Source organism: Callospermophilus lateralis, chromosome 5 (assembly GCF_048772815.1).
Source record: "Callospermophilus lateralis isolate mCalLat2 chromosome 5, mCalLat2.hap1, whole genome shotgun sequence".
NCBI classification, from domain to species: Eukaryota; Metazoa; Chordata; class Mammalia; order Rodentia; family Sciuridae; genus Callospermophilus; species Callospermophilus lateralis.
Window position 1 is genome coordinate 119216078 of NC_135309.1, and position 24753 is coordinate 119240830.

Consider the following 24753-nt stretch of genomic DNA (forward strand, 5'->3'; position numbering starts at 1 on the left):
TCTCCATTTTCAGGGCACTACACATAATATCATCTACTCCTAAAACTCATGGGCAGAAGAGCAAAGTAGCCATGGCTTCCCCGGCTTCTGCCTAAATTATTTACCCAAGTCCACTAACTTGGCTGGGTAGGTGGGACTTGGTGAACTTTGTTACCAGGGCTGGCACGGCTGCCCACTGGAGCGATTGACTGCTGTGGTTTCAGTTTCTGCGTTACCACTGGCTGGGCTTGCAGGTACTAATCCCCTTTCTCCTCAACTTCTGATTCCATTAGCACTACAGGGAAACTGAGGGGTAATTTTTTTTTCACATTTTTAAAATTGGTACATTATAGTTGTACATAATGAAGGGATTTGTTGTATATGTCCACAATATAACAATAAAATTTGGCCAATATCACTCCCCAGGTGATATGGAGATCCTCCTGCAGTGACTGTAATTAGGTTTCCAAGGCCTCTTTCTTATCTTGCAACTCCCTCATCTTGGCAGTTTCTTGTAAAAGCTGCATCAGTTTCTGCTCTTAGAGCTGTAAGCAGCACCCATCCCATGTGTGTCTCCAGAAGCCACATGTGTGTCTCCTCAGGCCATTTCTCTTTCTTGTCAGTACTACCACTGCCTTTCTCCTTGGTTATGGGCCTGTGCCTGGCTCCACCACTCCATTCATAGTCCTCCCTGCTGTATCCTTCTTCACCACAGGGCAATCAGAAAAATCCAGCCCACTTCCCATTGGTTCTGAGTGGCATTATCTCATAGGTGGAGCTAACTACTTAATAAGGACTTCTGTATACTCCCAGGGAACCCATCTACCATATTCCAACTCTCCGCAGATGTCCATGTTATAGGACCATGGCAACTGAGTACTCCATGCTGCTCGGTGATCATAGGTACCCCCAGCTGCCAGGGTTGAGGCATCTCACACTTGTGTAGAATCCTGCTGACCATCTCACTTGTCAGGCTGAGGCTCAGACTCTGGGAAACAGATGCAGGATCCTGGCAGGTGGAAGAAGATGTGAGGCACAGTTCGGATAGAAGACATGTCTTATTTGGAGGTGGCAGCATCCTCCAGCCATTATGTCCCCAGAATCTTTCTATATGCCTTTTTTTATGTGTAGACCAGACAAGAACACATGCTCACCAGCAAATATTTATGACCTGGATGGAGTACATATACTGAATCAGTACATACACTGAAACTTCAGTACATAACCGAAACTTCGGTGAGGGATCCTAAGTACAGCCATCATGGTCCTGCCCTACATGTGACTTTAGTGCTGTGGGAGGGTGAGAGATGAGCTCTGCTATCAGTCAGACAGTAGTCTGATGCCTGAGTTATGGGTCTTGATCACCTGTTTGCCAGGTGAGGAAGGGAGCAAGTGGAACCACTAATCACTGTTTTCACAGTGGAAGGAATCTAATAAGTTGGAAGTCATTACATGGGGAGTGTTGAGATAAAGCTGTGGAAGAATTTGCTTTTTATTTCTGTCCAATACTCACCACAATGCCTGTTATTCATTGAGAAGGAAGTTAAAGGTTAATCAGTGAGGTTCTTTCCCTTTCTTAACTTGTGTAAGAAGTAAACAGTAATCACCCCATCTCCATTCTTCAGTTTAGATAGCTCATTCCTTCTTACATCACATGAGCTGTATTTCAGTATGTGAGCTCAGTAATGGAAGCACTGTAACCAACAGTGTTTGGAATGAGGCAGGCCTGGGTTCTAATTCCAGTTTTTAGCTATCTACTACTACCCAAGTAATTTTAAGCAAATTTCTTACACTCTCAGAACCCTGTGACCTCATCTACAAAGAAGAATGCTGAAACATCTGCCTTTAGACAATACTGAATGAGACATAGATATTTACAAATCCTTTTGCAAGGGAAAATTGTAAAGTTCAAATTGAACATGACAGTTGTTGGAGATACAGTGAGAATAAGCTAGACATGCTCCTTGCCTGGTGGAGCCTGTACAGCATGCAATTAAGTATTGTCATATGTCCTTCCACTAGACCAGGGTCAGTGAAAAGAGTGCAGATGGTATCCATGGGACACACATCCTCTATTGGAACTACCTACCTCTACAGTTGTACCGTGAGAGCAGTCATGGGCAATATGTAATGAATGGGCATGGCTGTGTTCTAGTAAACTCTATTTAATAAAGCAGGTGATGGGATTTGGCCTGTAGGCTATAGCTGCTGTACTTTAAGTTCTTGAGGGCAAAGACTATTATTAATTTTGATCTCTCTGTTACCTAGTGGTGTCTGATACATAGGAGGCACTTACATTACTTGCATTGATCTGAAGTCATTGCACATGGATGAGTGAAAATTAATAGACAATTCTGATATTTTAAGTCTTATGAGTAGAGAAGGAGATGCCAAGATGGGACTAGATGTGCAAGGAGTTTAATGCCAGGTGTATGGGAGCACTTGGAAGGATACATGAAAAAGGAACAATCCGATGGAGTGAGACTTTGGACTGTGATTCATGTCTGACCTCAGTGAAAGCAAAGGGAGGAAAGACGAATTGGGTAGGAGGAACCCAGGACCACAGTGTGCAGTTCTAAGAAGTTGTTGACCAGGATGATCTGGAGTCCCCAAGCACAAGTTCCTGCTGGAGGAGTCCTGTGTCTTCTGGTAGGAATGGCCTAACTCCATTACTCTGCTGTTCTCCTTCAAGGGCTGGAAGCAATCTGGGGGAATGGAAGAGGGACAACAGTTGGGAATTTTTGACCTCTTAAGGGAAAGATGAGTCTTCAGCTCTGTGGCCAGCACAGCCTGTATTTTGTGCTGCACACACTTCTCCATATGTTTGTGGGTCTTTCTAAGGGAAAATGCTAGGAAGATGACTACAGTCCCTGTCACTGAGCTGGTCTCCTGGCTGCAGCTGGTGTTCATCCCCTCCCTCCTCTCTCCTTTGGGAGTTCCTGAAGTCTCAACCATAACCTTAATGGGTTTGGGTTCTTTTCATGGTACAGTGACCCAGAAGCACGTTGCTGGGGTCTGGACCCTTGATAACCATGGACCTCTCAGACTGATATTGCTGCATTGGCCTACTTGCAGTTACAGTGGGACAAAGAAGTGCCAAGAGAAGCCTTGTAGACATCCTGGATGCCACAGGTATTCCTCCTTGCCCCCATTATGTAATCTCAGCCCTTAGTTGTGCTGATCAGTTATCCCTGCCATGATGGGATTCCTCTTCTTACTTGCTGTTTCCTTGCCATAAGGATTCCAGAGTGTCCTCGACATATACCCTTTTAGGGGACAGGAAAACTAACAGCAGAGCAACTCTGGTTGTGTAGAGGGGATGCTCCAGTCCCCTAGGGGGTCATTGGGAGGAAAGGTAAATAGGGCCAGTTCTGCTTTTACCCTTTGGTTTTTAGGACATTATATTCTTCCTAGGGGAACACAGCACCACAGATAGTCCCCTGCCTTAATCATGTACTATTCCATTGTTCTCTATCTCTAGCTTGTCTTCCATACAATGCTGTCTTGATTTTTAGAGGGCTATGATGTTTCTTGAAATCAGGTAGTGTGAGTTTTCCAACTTTGCTCTTCTTCAAAATTATTTTGGTTATTCTCATTCTTTTGCTTTTTCATATTAACTTTTGAATTAACATACTTATGTTTATAAAAATTCTCACTGGAATTTTGAATAAAATTTGCTAGGATCATGTTTTGGGGAAATTTAATATCTTAACATCTTTCATTTGTTTTAGCATTAACATCTTTGACATTTTTGTTGGGCAGATTTAACATCTTTATAATTCAAGTCTTCCAAATCATGAACAAGATATATCTTTCTATTTATTGAGATGCTTAATCTCTCAGCAGTATTTTGTAGTTTTAAATATGTAAATCCTGAACATGTTTTATTAGATTTAGGTGTAAGTAATTTGTTTTTTGTTACTATTGATATAACTATAAATGGTTATAGTTTTCCCTGTAAATTGTCTGCATTTCTGAAGTTCTAGATGTTTTATATATATTTTCTTCTGTTGCAAGTAGAATTTATTTTCTAAGTAGTTTTTTAAAATGTATAGTAAGAGTGTTTTCAGATCAGCTCACATCTCCTTGTCTTTAAAATCCTCATTTGATCTTTATTCATAGTGGAATTGTTATTCAGGGAAGATTTCTGAGTTTGGTGCTCAAAGTCTTCCTTACTTTGGCAATTGTTTTTCCAACTTCACCTCCCATTTTCTTTTCCTCCAACACTTTATCTTCCTAATATACCTTCAAGCAGTATTGTGAAATGTAGCCATTTTCCAGTATTTAGGTGATATGATCCTGTATATCACACTGGGTTTGAGAAGTATGTTAAGTGGGTTTATACAGCACAGGGAACCCATCACACTGTTGTGGATGCCTAACGCCTGGGTTTCCAGAAAACTGCAGCCCTAGAGAGGGCAACCCCCATGATAATCAATATCTGACCTTTTTTGTTGTTGTTGTTTATTTGTAGAAAACTGTAGTTTACAGAGGCACAGAGACAGGTTGGCAAAAGCTGTTGATGCTGCAAATTTCTGCTGATATCAAAGGAATAGTTTTAGCATATATCATAGATTTTAAGTCATTATGAGATCTGTCATTTATTAGTCAAGTTCGTTAAGGTTTATAAACTGTTTTGTTGTTGTTGTTGCTTAGATGCTCTAGAGTATTTTTATTGGTTGGTTAAGTAATAAATTCTATTTTTTCAAGTAAATTCAACAAAGGATAGTAGTTCTGGTTTGGATTATTTTTTAGTTTCTTTTTTTTTTCTTTTCTTAGTACTGGGGATTGAACCCAGGAGCGTTTTACCACTGAGCTACATCTCTAGCCCTTTTAATTTTATTTTGATCCAGGCAGGATCTAAGTTTCTGAGGCTGGCCTTGAACTGGGAATGCTCTCACCTCAGCTCCTGAGTCTCTAGGATTGTAGGAGTTTACTACCTTACCCAGCTGTTAGTTGCTTTTCTTCACAATATTTGGCAAAGGAGGTGGTGCTAGGAGACCTGAGTTGCTTTGTTGGATGATTAGCTGCCGCTGATTACTTTTGTGATCTTAATTTCCTAGGTGTACAAATGTGGAGTTACATATGAATTCTAAAGGACTTTATGATTCTGAAATCCATGATCCTAAATTTATGGTTAAATTTACAATATTTTTAAGCCATAAAAAAGTTGCCCAGTAGAGGGAGCTCTGCTCTTTTTCATGTTCTCAATTTATTGAAAAATATCTTTCATAAGGGATGTGTAATTTGTCCGAACAGTATATGTATTAAAGATAAGGCAATGCCTCTTTACTCACAGTTTGCATCGTCTTTTGAGAGGCCATCAGTATCTCAGCTTCAGTGTTCATTATTCCATTCTTTCAACTGTTTATAACTCACTCTTGCATCCTTAAACAATATATTGTTTTTGTTCTAAAGTATTTTCTCTGTTTTGAATTTTTATATAAAATATATCAGAGCATGCAGTCTTCTGATTTGTCCTTTTGTTTCTCATGTTTTTTGAGATTTATCCATGTTGATGCGTGTGGTTATAGTTCATTGAATTTGCACGCTTATGCTATATTCCATTCTATCAACATACCACAGTCTATTTATTTGTTCTTCTGTTGGAGGAGATTTAAGTTGCTTTAGGTTTTTCTGTTATAAACAATGCCACAATGAACATTTATGGACACGTTTGCTTTTGAACATTCAAGTGTTGCTTAAGTATTTCCAGAGTTACCTAGGAGTGGTAACTCTTTAGAGAATATATACATGTTAAACTTTACTAGATAAAGACAAACCATTTTCCATAGTGGATATACTAAATTTTACTCTAGTAGTAGAAATATTTGATATTGACTGACTTAAATTTTTGCCAGCCTGGTATGCATGAAATGCTGTCTCATTGTGATAATTATTTTGAATTTCCTTCATTACTTGAGTATTATTTTATATGTTTACTCATCATTTCGGACTCCAGATCTGGAAATGTGTGGTTCAGGTTTTTGCCTTTTTCTTCATAGGGATTGCAAAGATCTCTCATTCTCTCATTCGTTCTCTCTCTCTCTCTCTCTCTCTCTCTCTCTCTCTCTCTGGTATTGGGGATTGAACCCAGGACCTTGTGTATGCTGGCCAAACACTCTACCACTGGCCCACACTGCCAGCCCTCATTTCTTTCTTTATGGCATTTTGATGAACAGAGAATTTATTAATTTGTTTTAATAACAAATTATTAACCAAATGGATCATTTTTTAAAAAAAATTCTGCATGGTTTTAGTATCTTAAAAAGTCTCTTCATTATCCAAGGTCGATCAGAGAGATATTTCCTTATGTTGTGCCCTAAATTTAATGGTTTTATGCATTATCTTTTTTTTTTGAGAAACTAATAAGAATTTTTATTGTCAGAACAAATGGTCATAATGGGAGACACAGGTAAATCATGATTTTTATATGTGGTATGAATTAGGGATTGTTCTTGTTTTCTATTGCTGAGAAACAGTATACCCCAAACTTTAGTGACTTAAAGTAGCCATTTTATTTTGCACATAGTTTTTGTGTCAAGAAGTTAGAAAAAGATCAACAGTTGGGGCTGGGGATGTGGCTCAAGCGGTAGCGCGCTCGCCTGGCATTCATGCGGCCCGGGTTCGATCCTCAGCACCACATATAAACAAAGATGTTGTGTCTGCCAATAACTAAAAATAAATATTAAAATTCTCTCTCTCTCTCTTAAAAAAGAAAGAGAGCTCAACAAGCATTTTCTCTCATACACAAAATGCTGGAGTTGAGGTAGAAAATTTACTTGTAAAATGGCTTTTTCTAATAGATTTGGTGCCTTTGTGCTGCTGGCCTCTTTCTACATGTGGTTTCATTCTGTAGGGTATCTCCCTAAGTGTTATGCTTCTTGCTGCATGACAGTCTTAGGGTAGTCTCTGTGCTCACATGGTGGCTGGCTTCCAAGAGGTTGTGTCTCAAGCACGAGTATCCTAAGAGCAAGTATTTCCAACAGGTGAGAAGAGAAAACTGCCATGCAGTTAAGGTCTATGCCTGGAATCTGCACAGCATCACTTCCGTTGTATTCTATTGGTCAGAGCAATCACAGGGCCCACTCACATGGGTGGTGGGGATGGTATACAGAAATAATCCCTTTCTGTTGATGGGGAGTGTCGCATATTGATGGGGAATATGGTTGTGGCCATCCTTGGAAAATAAAATGTGTTGTTGCGTCTGCTCACAGCATTCCTTTCATTTCCAAACTACATTCATCCCCTCTGACAAGACTCCTAAGTTTCATACCATTGTGATATCACATATAGTGATCACTGGCCCATAGCACTTCTGAAATGCAGTTGGATACATGTCTGCTCTTCCTTGATTAGGGCAAAATTCTATTCCCTGGGACTCTGTAGCATTCCTGGCTCTATCTCCTGGACTTTTGGAATTGTTTTCTCAGATACTTTCTGCTTATAGAAGCTTAAGTGTTTTGGCTGCTCATTTCATTTTGAAATGTCCAAGTGGCTGTGATTTTCAGTTTCTGTTTGAACATTGGAAGTGGATAGTGATTCTGCTAGGCTTAAGAATGTTGAAATATTGGGGCTGGGGCTGTAGTTCAGTGGTAGAGCTCTTGCCTAGCACGTGTGAGGCCCTGGGTTTGATCCTCAGCACCACATAAAAATAAATAAATAAAATAAAGTGTACATCTAAACTAAAAATATTTTTAAAAAAAGAATGTTGAAATGTTGAGCACAGGGGATGTAGTTCTGTGGTAGAGTTCTTGCTGAGCAGGCACAAGGCTTAGGGTTCAATTCCCAGCAAGCACAAACATGCAAAAAAATTTTGTGTGTGTGTGTATGTTTTGGCACCAGGGATTGAACTCGGGGGCATTGGACCACTGAGCCACATCCCCAGCCCTATTTTGTATTTTATTTAGAGACAGGGTCTCACTGAGTTGCTTAGCACCTCACTTTTGCTGATTCTGGGGCTTTGAAATTGAGATCCTGTTGCCTCAGCCTCCCAAGCTGCTGGGATTACAGGTGTCTGCCACCATGCCTGGCCTCCAAAAGATTTTTATAAATAAAGAATTTTGTCCTAAACCAGACAAAGACACTTCAAAGAAAGAAAACTACAGACCAATATCTCTAATGAATATAGATGCAAAAATCCTCAATAAAATTCTGGCAAATCGGATACAAAAACATATCAAAAAGATCAAAAGTAGGATTCATCCCTGGGATGCAAGGCTGGTTCAATATACGGAAATCAATAAATGTTATTCACCACATCAATAGACTTAAAGATAAGAACCATATGATCATCTCGATAGATGCAGAAAAAGCATTCAACAAAGTATAGCATCCCTTTATGTTCAAAACACTAGAAAAACTAGGGATAACAGGAACATACCTCAACATTGTAAAAGCTGTCTATGATAAGCCTCAGGCTAGCATCATTCTGAACGGAGAAAAATTGAAGGCATTTCCTCTACAATCTGGAACAAGACAGGGATGCCCTCTCTCACCACTTCTGTTTAACATAGTTCTCGAGACACTAGCCAGAGCAATTAGACGAAAGAAATTAAAGGCATAAAGATAGGAAAAGAAGAACTTAAATTATCACTATTTGCGGATGACATGATCCTATATCTAGAAGACCCAAAAGGTTCTATCAAGAAACTTCTAGAGCTAGTAAATGAATTCAGCAAAGTGGCAGATATGAAATCAACACGCATAAATCAAAGGCATTCCTGTATATCAGTGACAAATCCTCTGAAATGGTAATGAGAACAATCGCCCCATTCACAATATCCTCAAAAAAAAAAAAAAAAAAAAAAAAACAACCTTGGGAATCAACCTAACAAGAGGTGAAAGAACTATACAACGAAAACTATAGAACCCTAAAGAGAGAAATAGAAGAAGACCTTAGAAGGTGGAAAGATATACCTTGTTCGTGGATAGGCAGAACTAATATCATTAAAATGACCATATTACCAAAAGTACTCTATAGGTTTAATGCAATGCCAATCAAAATCCCAATGGCATTCCTTGTAGAAATAGAAAAAGCAATCATGAAATTTATCTGGAAAAATAAAAGACCCAGAATAGCAAAAGCAATTCTAAACAGGAAGAGTGAAACTGATGGTATAGCGATACCAGATTTTAAACTATACTACAGAGCAATAGTAACAAAAACAGCATGATACTGGTACCAAAACAGGCAGGTAGACCAATGGTACGGAATAGAGGACATAGAGACCAATCCACAAAATTACAACTACCTTATATTAGACAAAGGTGCCAAAAGCATGCAATGGAGAAAGGATAGCATCTTCAACAAATGGTGTTGGGAGAACTGGAAATCCATATGCAACAAAATGAAATTGAATCCCTTTCTCTCACCTTGCACAGAGGTTAACTCAGAATGGATCAAGGAGCTAGGAATCAAACCAGAAACTCTGCGTCTAATAGAAGAAAAAGTTGCCTCTAATCTCCATCTCGTGGGGTTGGGCTCCAAATTCCTTAATAGGGCACCTATAGCACAAGAGTTAAAATCAAGAATCAACAAATGGGACATATTCAAACTAAAAAGTTTTTTCTCAGCAAGAGAAACAATAAGAGAGGTAAATAGGGAGCCTACATCCTGGGAACAAATATTTACCCCTCACACTTCAGATAGAGCTCTAATCTCCAGAGTATACAAAGAACTCAAAAAATTGAACAACAAGAAAACAAATAACCCAATCAACAAATGGGCCAAGGATCTGAACAGACACTTCTCAGAGGAGGATATACAAATGAATCAACAAATACACGAAAAAATGCTCACCATCTCTAGCAATCAGAGAAATGCAAATTAAAACCACTCTAAGATACCATCTCACTCCAGTAAGAATGGCAGCCAGTATGAAGTCAAACAATAACAAGTGCTGGCGAGGATGTGTGAAAAAGGGTACACTTGTACATTGCTGGGGGGACTGAAAATTGGTTCAGCCAATTTGGAAAGCAGTATGGAGATTCCTTGGAAAGCTGGGAATGGAACTACCATTTGACCCAGCTATTCTCCTTCTCCGACTATACCCCAAAGACCTAAAAAGAGCATACAACAGGGACACAGCTACATCAATGTTCATAGCAGTACAATTTACAATAGCTAGACTGTGGATCCAACCCAGATGCCCTTTAATAGATGAATGGATAAAAAAAAAATGTGGCATTTATACACAATGGAATATTACTCATCACTAAAAAATAACAAAACCACGGAATTTGCAGGGAAATGGATGGCATTAGAGCAGTTTATGCTAAGTGAAGCTAGCCAATCCCTAAAAAAACAAATGCAGAATGTCTTCTTTGATATAAGGGGGGCGACTCAAAACAGAGCAGGGAGAAAGAGCATGAGAAGAAGATTACCATTAAATAGGGATGAGAGGTGCATGGGAATGGGAGAGAGAAGGGAAATTGCAGAAACCCGTGGTATGAAATATATTTGATCTTTCTCTTCATTTTCTATCTTAGATGTCCTAGAACCCCTGGAATTTCCTGTGTGATAGGAGTATACTGTTACTCATAATGAGCATGCAGAGTTAAGTCAGTGAGGTTACTTAGGGTAATGTCCCTAGATAGCTTTAGGATGGGCTAGTCTTAAGAAAAACCCTGTGATTAGAGGATTAGAGTTGGAACTTTCAGCCCCACCCATCAATCCCTTGTAGAATGGGGTAAAGGGTTTGGAGAGCAAGCTCCATAAAAATGATTGAACAGTGAGATTGAGCTTCTGAGTTGCTAAAGCTGCAGCAGCACCAGGCGGTGCTGGGAGAGGGGTGCACCTGGAGAGGCTCTGGAAGCTTTTCACTCCCGAGACCTCATCCTAACCAACTCTGCTCTGACTTTTCATCTGAGTTCTTTATAATAAATAGGTAAACATATTTAAAGTGTTCCCCTGAGTCCTTTGAGCTGTCATAGCAAATTATTGAACCTGGTGTGTGGGGGGGTGATAGTTGGTGGTAGTAGAGGCCCTAATTTATGGCTGGTTGATCAGAGGTACAGCTGATAGCCTGGGACTTTCAACAGACATCTGAAGTAGGAGGCAGTCTTATGTGATTGAGTCTTTAATCTATGGGGTATGACACAGTCTTCAAGGAGATAGTGTCAGAATTGGATTGAATTATAGGAGACTCTGTTGGTAACCACTGGAGAATTTTACACACCTCTGATCACAGAAGTATTCTGTGTTAAATGAGAGAGGAGTAGGGAAATAAACCAGAGTAGAGTAGAAAAATAAAGTTTTCCTTTTATGAAGCAATATTATTTTAAGTGAAATAGCCTGTGAGGTACTGCCTTCAGTCTTTCTGAGGTGAGGTTTTAACAAAAGTCTTAAACGCACATGCTTGTGACTACCCTAAGACCATGTTTTACTAAGAACACCTTGTATTTGATCTTTGCATAAAGCCATTTTTACTTTGAGAACCTTTAATGATAGGGACTGGGAATGAGAAATAGTTTTGTTTTTGAGTCATCCAGTCATGACTCCTGTGCCTTTCCTCTATATCTGCTAAAAAAAAAAAAAAAAAAAAAAAAAAATGAACAGTTCCTTCATTAGCTTATCTCTATCCATGTTTTGTCATCACACTAAAATAAATCAGTTTGTGCTTTAATCATTCATCCTGGAAGATTCCTTAGCCAGTCCACCTTTTGTGTTTTCCATGTTCCTGCAGGTGAGAGTTGTGCTGAGATTTGTGCCACTGGGCCCACATGGATCTTTTCTCCAACTTCTGGTAACAGTGTCCTTACTGTTCTTGCCTCTACATAGAGGTCCTCTTGAGTCCCTTTGGGCTTTCATTCACTGCCTCCTCCTGATGCAAATGCCATGGCTTTCTGTTCTAGTTATCTTTTGTCATGCAGTAAATTTATACCAAATATAGTGGCTCAAGACAATCTTTAATTTTCACATAATTAGGTGGTTCAGGAATCATGGGGCTGCTGAGGCTGGAGACTGGACCCTCAGGATGGACTTCTTTATTCACAGATCTGGAGCTTTGGAACTCCTTGACTCAACTTCTTTCTTGTAGTATCTCATCTTCTAGGACCTCTCCTGGTCACTTAGGTGTCTCACAACATGGGGTCTCAGAATAGTTACACTTTTTATGTAACTACTGGTTTCTAAGAGAAAGCTTTGCATGAATTTGTGATATGAGAGGCTGGTCTGTAGCTCAGTGACAGAGCACTTGCCTACCATGTGTGAGGCAGTGGGATTGATCCTTAGTACCACATAAAAAAATAATAAATGAATAAAATAAGGCATTCTGTCCAACTACAACTACAAAAAAAGAAAAAAGAATTTGTTATATGAGTGGGAGCATTCAAGAGGCAATTCTGGCCACTTAACAGCTAGTACTTTTGCCACATTCTACTTATCAAAGCAATGGGTAGAGAGACACTCACTACTGTGGTGGTAAGATCACAGTGCAGAGGAGCATAGGGATGGGCTGTATGGCTTTAAGCATCTAGTAAACATCTTTGGAAATGTGGCAGTCTGCCTTAGAGATACAATTTCTTTTTTCTCAATGGATAACCAGGGGGCTCAGCACCATTTATTGAAAAGTCCACGCTTTCCTATTGACCTGAAGGGTCTACCCTGTCATAAACCATGATTCTAAATAGGAGTGTGTGTGTTTATTTTGGATTGTTTTTGTTTAGGCCTATGGTTTTCAACTTGGGGCTCTTCTGCAGGGACATTAGGCATCATTAGAGAAAATTCCTGTTGTCACAACAGGTATCTCAGCATGCTATTGGCATCTGGTGATAGATAGAGGCCAGGGATGCTGCTAAACATTCCACAATGCACAGGGCAGCCCACAACAAAGAACCATGTGGCCTAAAATGCCAGTGATGTCACAGTTGAGAAACCATGGTCTGTGTCATCAGTTATGCCTTACCACGTGATCTCCACTAGCCTTAGAACCTGGTAGGGTGAGTCACCTCACATCGCTTTCCTTCTTTGAGAATGTACTGGTGATTTTTGGTCCTTTGCATTTTCATGTAAGTTTTAGAATCTGTTAATCATGTTTCATTAAAAACTCTTTGTATTTCAATGGAATTTTTTGTAAATGTAGATCTTTGTGGTGGAAACTGACATTTTGTGACATTGAATCTTCTTATTCACCAACATGATATATATCTGTTGATTAATTTCTTTAATGTCTTCTAATAAAATTCTATAATTTCCTTAGTAAAGGGCTTGCAAATATTTTGTGCAAGATGGTTGACTCTCTTGGCCAGCTGTGAGGCTTTTTTTTTAAATATATTTTTTTAGTTGTTGATAGACTTTATTTATTTATTTATTTATATGCATTGCTGAGAATCCAACCCAGTGCCCCTACATGCCAGGCTAGTGCACTCTGCCGCTGAGCCCCAGCCCCAGTCCTAGCTGTGAGACTTTTAATAATTTACTTTTGTTGCTTGGATCTTTGTTTCTCTATGTGAAAAATGTGGTATTTGAATAAGGTCATCTCCAACAGGCTTTCCAGCAAAGACTACATGATTAAAATGTTAGGATTAAACTAATAATTTTCAATTCACAAAATAAAAGTAGTCCACTGGAGGGAGCTCTTTGGCATTTTTGTCTCTGGCAAGATTGCCAGCCTGCTGTGAAAACAGTGTGCCTGCTGTTGATAGCTGCAATGTTACTCATGGCAAAGATCCCGTCTTCTCATGGTGGGTGGAAAAGTGACTCCCTGACATCTCTTCAATCATTGTTCTGCACATAAGAAATTCTGCTTTGATCTTTGGAAGACATTACTTGTTTCTTGGTATGGAAATGGAAGAAGCATATTTTTGAACCTAAAAGAATAAATAACTCATCCAATTTAATTTTTTATTTGACAAATGAAATAAATTGTTATTTAGAAACTTTCCCTTTTCTTTTTTTCTTTTTTTAATACATGTCAGTAGAATGTATTTTGACCTATTATACATATATGGGGTACAGCTTCCCTTTCTTCTGGTTGTGCATGATGTGGAGTTACACTGGTTGTGTATTCATATATGAACATAGGAAAGGAATCTCTGATTCATTCTACTGTCCTTCCTCCTCCCATTCCCCCTCCCTTCCTTTCATTCCCCTTTGTCTAATCCAAAGTACTTCTATTTTTCCTACCCCTGACCTTGATTGTGAGTTAGCATTTATATATCAGAGAGATCATTTGGCTTTTGCTTTTTTTGGGGATTGGCTTATTTCACTTAGTATGATAGTCTTTAGTTCCATCCATTTACTGGCAAATGCCATAATTTCATTCTCTTCATGGCTGAGTGATATCCCATGGGATATGTGTGTGTGTGTGTGTGTGTGTGTGTGTGTGTGTGTGTATCTATCTATCTATCTATGTATATATATCACATTTTCTTTATTTATTCATCTGTTGAAGGGCACCTAGGTTGGTTCCACAGTTTAGCTATTGTGAATTGAGCTGTTATAAATATTGATGGGGCTGTGTCACTGTAGTGTGCTGATTTGAAGTCCTTTGGATACACACTGAGGATTGGGATAACTGAGTCAAATGGTGGTTGCATTCTGAGTTTTTTTGAGGAATCTCCATACTGCTTTCCATAGTGGCTGAACCAGTTTTCAGTCCCACCAGCAGTATATGAGTGTGGCTTTTCCCCACATCCTTGCCAGCACTTATTGTAACTTGTCTTCTTGATAATTGCCATTCTGACTGGAGTGAGATGAAATCTCAGTGTAGTTTTAATATGCATTTCTCTAATTGCTAGAGATGTTGAACATTTCTTTATATATTTGTTGACAATCCTATTCTGTGAAGTGCTTGTTCAGTTCCTTTGCCCATTTATTGATTGGGTTATTTGAAACTTTTCCTTTTCAAAGGCCATATAGATAGTTCACGAGAAAGCTAAGCCTGGAACTCAGGTCCAAAAATTTTACACCAGATTTGAGGGAATGAAGTGGGAGAGTAACCCATGGGTCTTGGTGGTGGGGTAGGCATTGTGTTTAACTTTTAAAGGACTGAGAGGTGGGTAGTCTGTGAATTCCTGAAATTATATATAATATTATATGTGTATGTGAATGTGTGTATGCTTTGTATATTTTAGTGCTATAGTTTGGCTGGAAATAGAACTTTTGTCATTATTGTTGGCTTCCAAGAAATTAGACTTGAGTTCTGTAAGTCAGCCTTTACTTACACAGTGGTGTACTTTTGACTGGCTTTAGAAATTCATGTAGTTTGAACTCTTGGGAAAACTGCTTTGGTAACTTGATTTTAAACTATCTTTCAGTTTATTTATCTTTCACTTGTTTTAATGATTTTCAGACCTCATTTCTTTTCTCACTGTGAGAGTAGTTATTGGATATTCTTTTAGAGAAGATGAAACTCAACTTTTCTCTATTAGTTATCACTTTTCAAGTCTCTTGAGACTGTTTTTTGAAAATATCTCCAGAGTACTCTTATTATTTATGATTCTCTTGATTTACCTTGATATAAACATTCCTTGAAAAGTATGGACATTTTAAAATTCTTTTTTTTTACAATTTTTTTTATTGATTGTTTAAAACATTACAAAGCTCTTGACATATCATTTTTCATACATTAGATTCAAGTGGATTATGAACTCGCATTTTTACCCCAAATACAGATTGCAGAATCACATCGGTTACACATCCACATTTTTACATAATGCCCTATTAGTAACTGTTGTATTCTGCTGTCTTTCCTATCCTCTACTATCCCCCCTCCCCTCCCCTCCCCTCCCATCTTCTCTCTCTACCCCATCTACTGTAATTCATTTCCCTCCTTGTTTATTTTCCCCTTCCCCTCACAACCTCTTATATGTAATTTTGTATAACATTCAGGGTCTCCCTCCATTTCCATGCAATTTCCCTTTTCTCTCCCTTTCCCTCCCACCTCATGTCTCTGTTTAATGTTAATCTTTTCTTCCAGCTCTTTCTCCCTGCTCAGGTCTTAGTTGCTCTCCTTATATCAAAGATGACATTTGGCATTTGTTTTTTAAGGGATTGGCTAGCTTCACTTAGCATAATCTGCTTTAATGCCATCCATTTCCCTGCAAATTCCATGATTTTGTCATTTTTTAGTGCTGTGTAATACTCCATGGTGTATAAATGCCACATTTTTTTTATCCATTCATCTATTGAAGGACATCTGGATTGGTTCCACAGTCTAGCAATTGTGAATTGTGCTGCTATGAACATCGATGTGGCAGTATCTCTGTAGTACGCCCTTTTATGGTCTTCAGGGAATAGTTCGAGAAGGGCAATGGCTGGGTCAAATGGTGGTTCCATTCCCAGCTTTCCCAGGAATCTCCATACTGCTTTCCAAATTGGCCGCACCAATTTGCAGTCCCACCAGCAATGTACAAGAGTACCCTTTTCCCCACATCCTCACCAGCACTTGTTGTTGTTTGACTTCATAATGGCTGCCAATCTTACTGGAGTGAGATGGTTAGGGTTGTTTTGATTTGCATTTCTCTGACTGCTAGAGATAGTGAGCATTTTTTCATGTACTTGTTGATTGATTGTATGTCCTCCTCTGAGAAGTGTCTGTTCAGGTCTTTGGCCCATTTGTTGATTGGGTTATTTGTTATCTTATTGTCTAATTTTTTGAGTTCTTTGTATATTCTGGGTATTAGGGCTCTATCTGAAGTGTGAGGAGTAAATATTTGTTCCCATGATGTAGGCTCCCTATTTACCTCTCTTATTGTTTCTTTTGCTGAGAAAAAACTTTTCAGTTTAAGTAAGTCCCATTTGTTGATTCTTGTTATTAACTCTTGTGCTATGGGTGTCCTATTAAGGAATTTGGAGCCCTACCCCACAATATGTAGATCGGAGCCAACTTTTTCTTCTATCAGACGCAGAGTCTCTGATTTGATATCTAACTCCTTGATCCACTTTGAGTTAACTTTTGTGCATGGCGAGAGGAGGGGATTCCGTTTCATTTTGTTGCATATGGATTTCCAGTTTTCCCAACACCATTTGTTGAAGATGCTATCCCTCCTCCATTGCATGCTTTTAGCTCCTTTATCAAATATAAGATAGTTGTAGCTTTGTGGATTAGTCTCTGTGTCCTCTATTCTGTACCATTGGTCCACCCGCCTGTTTTGGTACCAGTACCATACTGTTTTTGTTACTATTGCTCTGTAATATAGTTTGAAATCTGGTATTGCTATACCACCTGATTCACATTTCCTGGTTAGAATTGCTTTTGCTATTCTGGGTCTTTTATTTTTCCAAATGAATTTCATGATTGTTTTATCTATTTCTACAAGAAATGCCTTTGGGATTTTGATTGGCATTGCATTAAACCTATAGAGAACTTTTGGTAATATCGCCATTTTGATGATGTTAGTTCTGCCTATCCGTGAACAGGGTATATTTTTCCATCTTCTAAGATCTTCTTCTACTTCTCTTTTTAGGGTTCTGTAGTTTTCATTGTATAAATCTTTCACCTCTTTTGTTAGGTTGATTCCCAAGTATTTTATTTTTTTTGAGGATATTGTGAATGGAGTGTTTTTCCTCATTTTCGTTTCAGAAGTTTTGTCGCTGATATACAGAAATGCCTTTGATTTATGCATGTTGATTTTATATCCTGCCACTTTGCTGAATTCATTTATTAGTTCTAGTAGTTTTTTTGTAGACCCTTTTGGGTCTTCTAGATATAGAATCGTGTCGTCCGCAAACAGTGATAATTTAAGTTCTTCTTTTCCTATTTTTATGCCTTTAATTTCTTTCGTCTGTCTAATTGCTCTGGCCAGTGTTTCGAGAACTATATTGAATAGAAGTGGAGAGAGAGGGCATCCCTGTCTTGTTCCAGATTTTAGAGGGAATGCCTTCAATTTTTCTCCATTTAGAATGATGCTAGCCTGAAGCTTAGCATAGATAGCTTTTACAATGTTGAGGTAAGTTCCTGTTATCCCTAGTTTTTCTAATGTTTTGAACATAAAGGGATGCTGTACTTTGTCGAATGCTTTTTCTGCGTCTATGGAGATGATCATATGGTTCTTATCTTTAAGTCTATTGATGTGGTGAATAACATTTATTGATTTCTGTATATTGAACCATCCTTGCATCCCAGGGATGAATCCTACTTGATCATGGTGCACAATTTTTTTGATGTGCCTTTGTATCCGATTTGCTAGAATTTTATTGAGGATTTTTGCATCTAGGTTCATCAGAGATATTGGTGTGTAGTTTTCTTTTTTTGAGGTGTCTTTGTCTGGTTTTGGAATCAGGGTGATGTTGGCCTCGTAGAATGAATTTGGCAGAGCTCCCTCTTTTTCTATTTCCTGAAATAACTTGAAAAGTATTGGTATTAATTCTTCTTTAAAGGTTTTGTAAAACTCTGCTGTATACCCATCCGGTCCTGGGCTTTTCTTGGTTGGTAGTCTTTTGATGGCTTCTTCTATTTCATCCATTGAAATTGGTCTGTTTAAATTGGGTGTATCCTCCTGACTCAGTCTGGGCAAATCATATGACTTAAGAAATTTATCGATGTCTTCACTATCTTCTATTTTATTGGAATATAGGTTTTCAAAATAATCTCTAATTGTCTTCTGTATTTCTATAGCATCTGTTGTGATATTGCCTTTTTCATCCCGTATGTTAGTAATTTGAGTTCTCTCTCTTCTTCTCTTCGTTAGCATGGCTAAGGGCCTGTCAATCTTATTTATTTTTTCGAAGAACCAACTTTTAGTTTTGTTAATTTTTTTCAATGGTTTCTTTTGTTTCAATATCGTTAATTTCCGCTCTGATTTTAATTTTTTCTTGCCTTCTGCTACATTTGCTGTTTCTTTTCTAGGGCTTTGAGATGAAGTGTGAGCTCATTTATTTGTTGGTTTTTCCTTTTTTTGAGGAATGACCTCCAGGTGATGAATTTCCCTCTTAAAACTGCTTTCAATGTGTCCCATAGATTCTGATATGTTGTGTCTGTATTTTCATTTGTCTCTAAGAATTTTTTGATTTCCTCCTTTATGTCTTCTGTAACCCATTGATCATTCAGTAACCTATTGTTCATTTTCCATGTGATGTAGGATTTTTCCTTCCTTCTTTTATCATTGATTTCCAGTTTCATTCCATTATGATCCGATAAAATGCATGGTATTATCTCCACCCCTTTATATTTACTGAGGGTTGCCCTATGGCATAATATATGATCTGTTTTTGAGAAGGATCCATGTGCTGCTGAGAAAAAAGTATATCCACTGATGATGGTTGATATATTCTATATATGTCAGTTAAGTCTAGGTTATTGATTGTGATATTGAGTTCTATAGTTTCTTTATTCAACTTTTGTTTGGAGGATTTGTCCAATGGTGAGAGAGGTGTGTTGAAGTCACCCATAATTATTGTGTTGTGGTCTATTTGATTCTTGCACTTGAGGAGAATTTGTTTTATGAACGTCGCAGCACCATTATTTGGTGCATAAATATTGATAATTGTTATGTCTTGTTGGTGAATGGTTCCTTTTGACAGTATATAATGTCCTTCCTTATCCCTTTGGATTAACTTAGTCTTGAAGTCGATTTTATTTGATATGAGGATGGCCACCCCTGCTTGCTTACGAGGACCGTGTGCGTGGTATATTTTTTCCCACCCTTTCACCTTCAGCCTGTGTATGTCTTTTCCAATCAGATGTGTCTTCTGGAGGCAACATATTGTTGGATTTGTTTTTTTAATCCATGTTACCAGCCTATGTCGCTTTATTGGAGAGTTTAAGCCATTAATGTTTAGAGTTACTATTGATATATGGTTTGTACTGTCAGCCATGTTTGATTATTTATCCTTTTTTTTTTTTTTAAATTTAGTTTGTTTCTCCATGATTAGCTTTCCCCCCTGCCCTCTGTCTTTACTGAGGCACTTCCCACTGATGGTTTTGGTTGTTGTTTTTCATTTCTTCCTCGAGTAGGGCTTTGCTCAAGATGCTTTGTAATGCTGGTTTTCTGGCTGCAAATTCTTTTAGCTTTTGTTTATCATGAAAGATTTTTATTTCATTGTCGTACCTGAAGCTTAATTTTGCTGGATACAGAATTCTTGGTTGGCATCCATTGTCTTTCAGTGTTTGAAATACGTTGTTCCAGGATCTTCTCGCTTTCAGCGTCTGTGATGAAAAATCCATTGTTAACCTTATTGGTTTACCCCTGAATGTAATGTGCCTCCTTTCTCTTGTAGCTTTTAATATTTTCTCTTTGTTCTGTATATTGGCTATCTTCATAACAATGTGTCTTGGCGTTGGTCTACTGTGATTTTGTGTGCTTGGTGTTCTGTATGCATCTACAATTTGTATATCCATTTTCTTTTTTATTTCTGGAAAGTTTCCTGTAATTATTTCATGCAGAAGGTTACTCATTCCCTTGGTTTGAATCTCTGTACCTTCCTCTATCCCGATGACTCGTAGGTTTGATTTTTTTAAATTGTCCCATATCTCTTGGATGTTTTTATCGTGATTTTTTACCAGCCTTTCTGAGTTGGCTAGACTCTTTTCAAGATGATATATTTTGTCTTCATTGTCTGACGTTCTTGCTTCTACTTGGTCCACTCTGTTAGTGATACTCTCAATTGAGTTTTTAATTTGGTTTATCGTTTCCTTCATTTCTAGAATTATTGTTTGATTTTTTTAATAATCTCTATCTCCTGATAAAGATGCTTTACTTTTTCTTTTATCTGTTAATGTAATTCATTTTCAATGTGTTCTTTCACTGCTTGGATTTGCTGTCTCGTATCCTCTTTAAGGTTCCATTCCATCTGTCTAAGGTATTCCTTGAGTTCTTTATATGACCATTTTCCTGGTGACTCTAGGTCCTCCTGAATATTTAGGCTGTCCTTCATTGTTTGTACTCCCTTTCTTCCTTGCTTTTTTATGCTGCTCATATTACTTCTTGTTCTGTTTGATTGCTGGGTTACTGTTTACTTTTATAAATTTATTTGATGCTTGGGAGGAAAGATATTAGAAGGGAGGGGAAGAAGTCACTAAAGAGAATGAGTGTAGGCAGGTAGAATTCAAGAAAGGGGAAATAAGAAAATTGAAAAGAAATGAAAAGACAAAAGAAAAAAATAGAAAATAAGGGAAGAATGAAAAAATTTTTTAAAAAAAGAAAATAATGATAATAAAAAAAATGAAAATTTAAATTTTTTTAAGAAAATAATAAGAATGAAATAAAAAATTAAAAAACATTTAAAAAGTTAAAGAACAACAACAAAAAATGAAAATGAAAGAAAAAAAACAATTAAAAAAATAATAATAATAGAAATAATAAATGCAGTCATGAGATTGATTAACTTCTCTTCCAGTAGGTGGAGCTGTGCCCACTGGGTCAAGCTTCTCCTCTCAATAGGTGGGAACCAATCACTGTGCAGCAGCTCTTCCTCCCAGATTGGGCGGGTCTCCAATCCTGAGTGTCTAGGGCCTTCTCTTGTGTTTCCTCGAGCCAGGCCCTGCTCCCCTGTGAGGCTCACCACAATACTGGCTACACGCCTGGTCTGCTGCTCCTGGGAGCCCTGTTTTCATTAGCGCCTGGGCACACTCTCCCTGTTTGCCTCCCTCAGACCCTAAGTTTGTAGAGCTTGGGGCTGAGAACCCCAGCGAATTTGCTTACCTTCCGGTAGCCACGTCCCTGGTAGCTGGTGCAAGAGACCTCAGTTGTCAACACTGGTGGGAGCGGTAGCCGGGAGTTCCGCACCGCGAGTCCCACACCACTCCTGATTCCCTCGGTCTGGCTATCGCGCTCACGGGAGAGCTGGGAGGGCCCCTTAAGGTTTCCCCCCTGAGTGGAGAGGGATGCCTAGGGGGTTACACACCTGTCGTCGCTGGTTTCAGTGAAGTTCTCTTCTCCACCCGTGACGTCAGTTCTCTGCCATGGTGGTATCCCATGCAAATGGTGACCGTTCGTTCCCTTTGCCGGGTGACCAATGCAACGGGTGGGTCCTGAGTGTCTCTCTCCCAAGCCCCGTTTCAATCCTGTGGCCACTGCCTATGAAGGCTCGGTTGGCTTTTACCTCTGTAAGTTAGAAGGGCCGACCATTTATTTCAGCGGGATCGTTAGTGCTGAGTCACGAAAAGGAGGCGAACCTGAGCTTGAATGCAGCCGATCCGGGCTCGGTGTGTGTTCTCCGTGGGTTCTTTAGCACTGAGCCTGAGTAATTTGTCTGCGAGACGCAGGCGAATGTCAGTTTCTGCAGGTTCTTTAGCCCTGGGCCAGAGCAGTTCCGGGAGCCGGAATTCGGCCACTCCGGGCTTGGTGTATGTTCTGCTAGGAGCAAGCTCCCATAAGCAGTTTCTGCGGGTTCTTTAGCACTAAGTCTGAGTGGTTTGTCTGCGAGACGCAGGCGAATGGCAGTTTCCCTAAAATTCTTTGTTTCCACATTCTTCTTCTCCTTCTCCTTCTTCGCTGGGAATGGAACCCAGAGCCTTGTGCATGCTAGGCAAGTGCTGTTCCACTGAGCTACACCCCCAACCATGCAATGCATTTGCAATGTGTTCTTTTCTAACAAGTTTATTAAAAAAAGATCCTCTGAGGAAAAAATATTTAGTTTCAGTTCCTTATCAGTTATGGTATAGACCATTTTAGAGAGATGGAATTTATGTAGGCTTGTGTGTGCTTGTTCGGAAAGTGATGTTACTGATATGCAGGAAGGCTAGGAACAGGGAAGCCATGTAGAAAGGCAGAAGAAAGATACTGGGCAGCTTTCTAGCTCCTTTTGGACAGATTTCTAGACTGAAGCTTAAATCTCAGTGTGAATTGTTAGATATTCAAAAGAAGGAGGGTTAATTTGTATTAGAAGCAGTTATAAAAGTGATTACCAGGCCAAATGACTTCCATATTAATGTATTATTCAGTAAGTATTATTGAGGATTTTGCTATCAGTAATTTCTATTTCTACAAGTTTTGGCTTGAGTTATGAGCATTAAGAATTTCAAGCTGAGTAAAACAAAGGGCTAAGCCTCCCATTAACAGCATTTTTAATCATGAAAATCCTATGACAAGGGAACAAGTTTTATTTATTTTTAACAATATCACATATTTGATGGCTGTTTTTCTCCATAAATTTTGAGGGGCATAATGAATATTCTTTTCCATTTTTTTATTTGTTTTAAAATTTATTTGAATCAGATGGGATATAATTTCTCATTTTTCTGAGTGTACAGGTTGCAGAATCACATTGGTCATGCAGTCACGTATATACCCACAGCAGTAACAATGTCTATTTTATTCTGATGTCCTTCCTATCCCCCCTTCCCTTCCCCTCCCCTCCCATCACTTCTCTCTACCCAATCTAATGTGACCCACTTCTTCTTTTTTTTTTTTCCCCTCACATCATCATACCTGTATTCTATATAACGAAGGGGGTCTCCTTCCCTCTTCCATGCAATTCCCATTCTCCCTCCCTTTCCCTCCCACCTCTCTTCCCTATCTAGAGGTAATGAATATTTTTTAAAATATTTTTTTAGTTGTAGATGGACATAATATCTTTATTTATTTATTTTTGTGTGGTGCTGAGGATCGAACTCAATACCTCACATGTGTGAGGCACCTGTTCTACCAGTGAGCCACAACCCCAGCCCATAATGAATATCTTGTAAAAATTTGTTATTATTGGATACAATTAGCCATGTAATGAAGTATAAGATCATTTATTATCTAAAGTGTGGAATTCTTATGCAAAATGTGGGAACTACTATTAAAATAATCTGGTTTTCCCACTTATCCTAATAATAGAACATTTCTTCTGGATTTTTAGATTTCCTCCTTCTTCACCCCTGAAGCCATATCCAAAGAAGCCCCTATACCAAAAGAATATTATTAAATTTCCAGAATGGAATGATCCCCCACCGGGCACCTCGCAGGAGAACATCCCAGTGAGGCCAGTTGTGCTGGTAAGTGCTGTGACTAAGAGACATTATCTGATAATGCCCAGGTTTGGTCCAGTTGCTTCTGTTAGTGCCTTATGAACAATGGCCTTGAAGTACTATAAGACAATATTATACCTGACAACAGCTGAGAGATAGTTAACCAAGAAAGATCGGCTCTTACATTTTTTCACTCTTGCCCATTGACAGTTTGACAGAATATGTGGTAGCTGTTTTCTTATGTTCAGTCAGAGCAAATATCTGTTAAAACTCCCATTGCAATCCTTTTTTTCTTGTCTGCTCCATGACTTACTTCTCTTCTGTTTTCTCCTGAAGTTTGTTATTATTAATAGTCGAAAGTAAGAAGGGTTGGGCATGATATATTGTAGGAAAACCTCAGCTCACTGTGGATTAGATTCACTCTTCTTTTTCATATCTTCTCCTTAAAATATCCCTAGTTGATGACTACCAAGATTGAGATAATGCTAAAAAATAAAATACAGAGAAAAACTTTGATAAGGTGATTTTAAAGAATTTTGCTAACACTATGGTTTTAAGTTAATCTAGTCTTATGCAACTAGACAGCCAAAATAATTTTGTTTGTAAAGATATGATGAAACTATTTTTAGGCCAAGTAATTAAAAGATATATATATATATATATCTTTTATTTTTTTTTTATTTTTTTTTTTTTCCCCCCTGAAGAGATTGTATAATGTCTCATTTTGGAGAAAACAGTTAAGAAGCTTAGATTTTTATCAAAATGATTAAAGGAAAAGAGTGATACCAGTGACCAAAATGGGGACTCTGTAGGGACCTTGTGGATGTGTCAGGAATGGTGATAAAGATGGATGGTAGTAAATGTAGGTGTCTCACAGGCAGATGGGGACAATGGCGCTGGAACTTAGAGGAGACGCTGTATTTGATGTCTCCTT

General features: G+C 38.6%; 1 protein-coding gene across 4 annotated transcripts in view; it reads left to right on the plus strand.

Moving 5' to 3' along the window:
* Depdc1b (DEP domain containing 1B) overlaps positions 1-24753 on the plus strand; it is a 133291-nt gene that overhangs the window by 71163 nt on the left and 37375 nt on the right. For all 4 annotated transcript variants that reach the window (XM_076857251.2, XM_076857250.2, XM_076857253.2 and 1 more), the window contains exon 3: positions 23711-23846. In XM_076857251.2, the coding sequence (XP_076713366.1) occupies positions 23711-23846 (136 nt within the window). The remainder of the gene's footprint in view (positions 1-23710; positions 23847-24753) is intronic.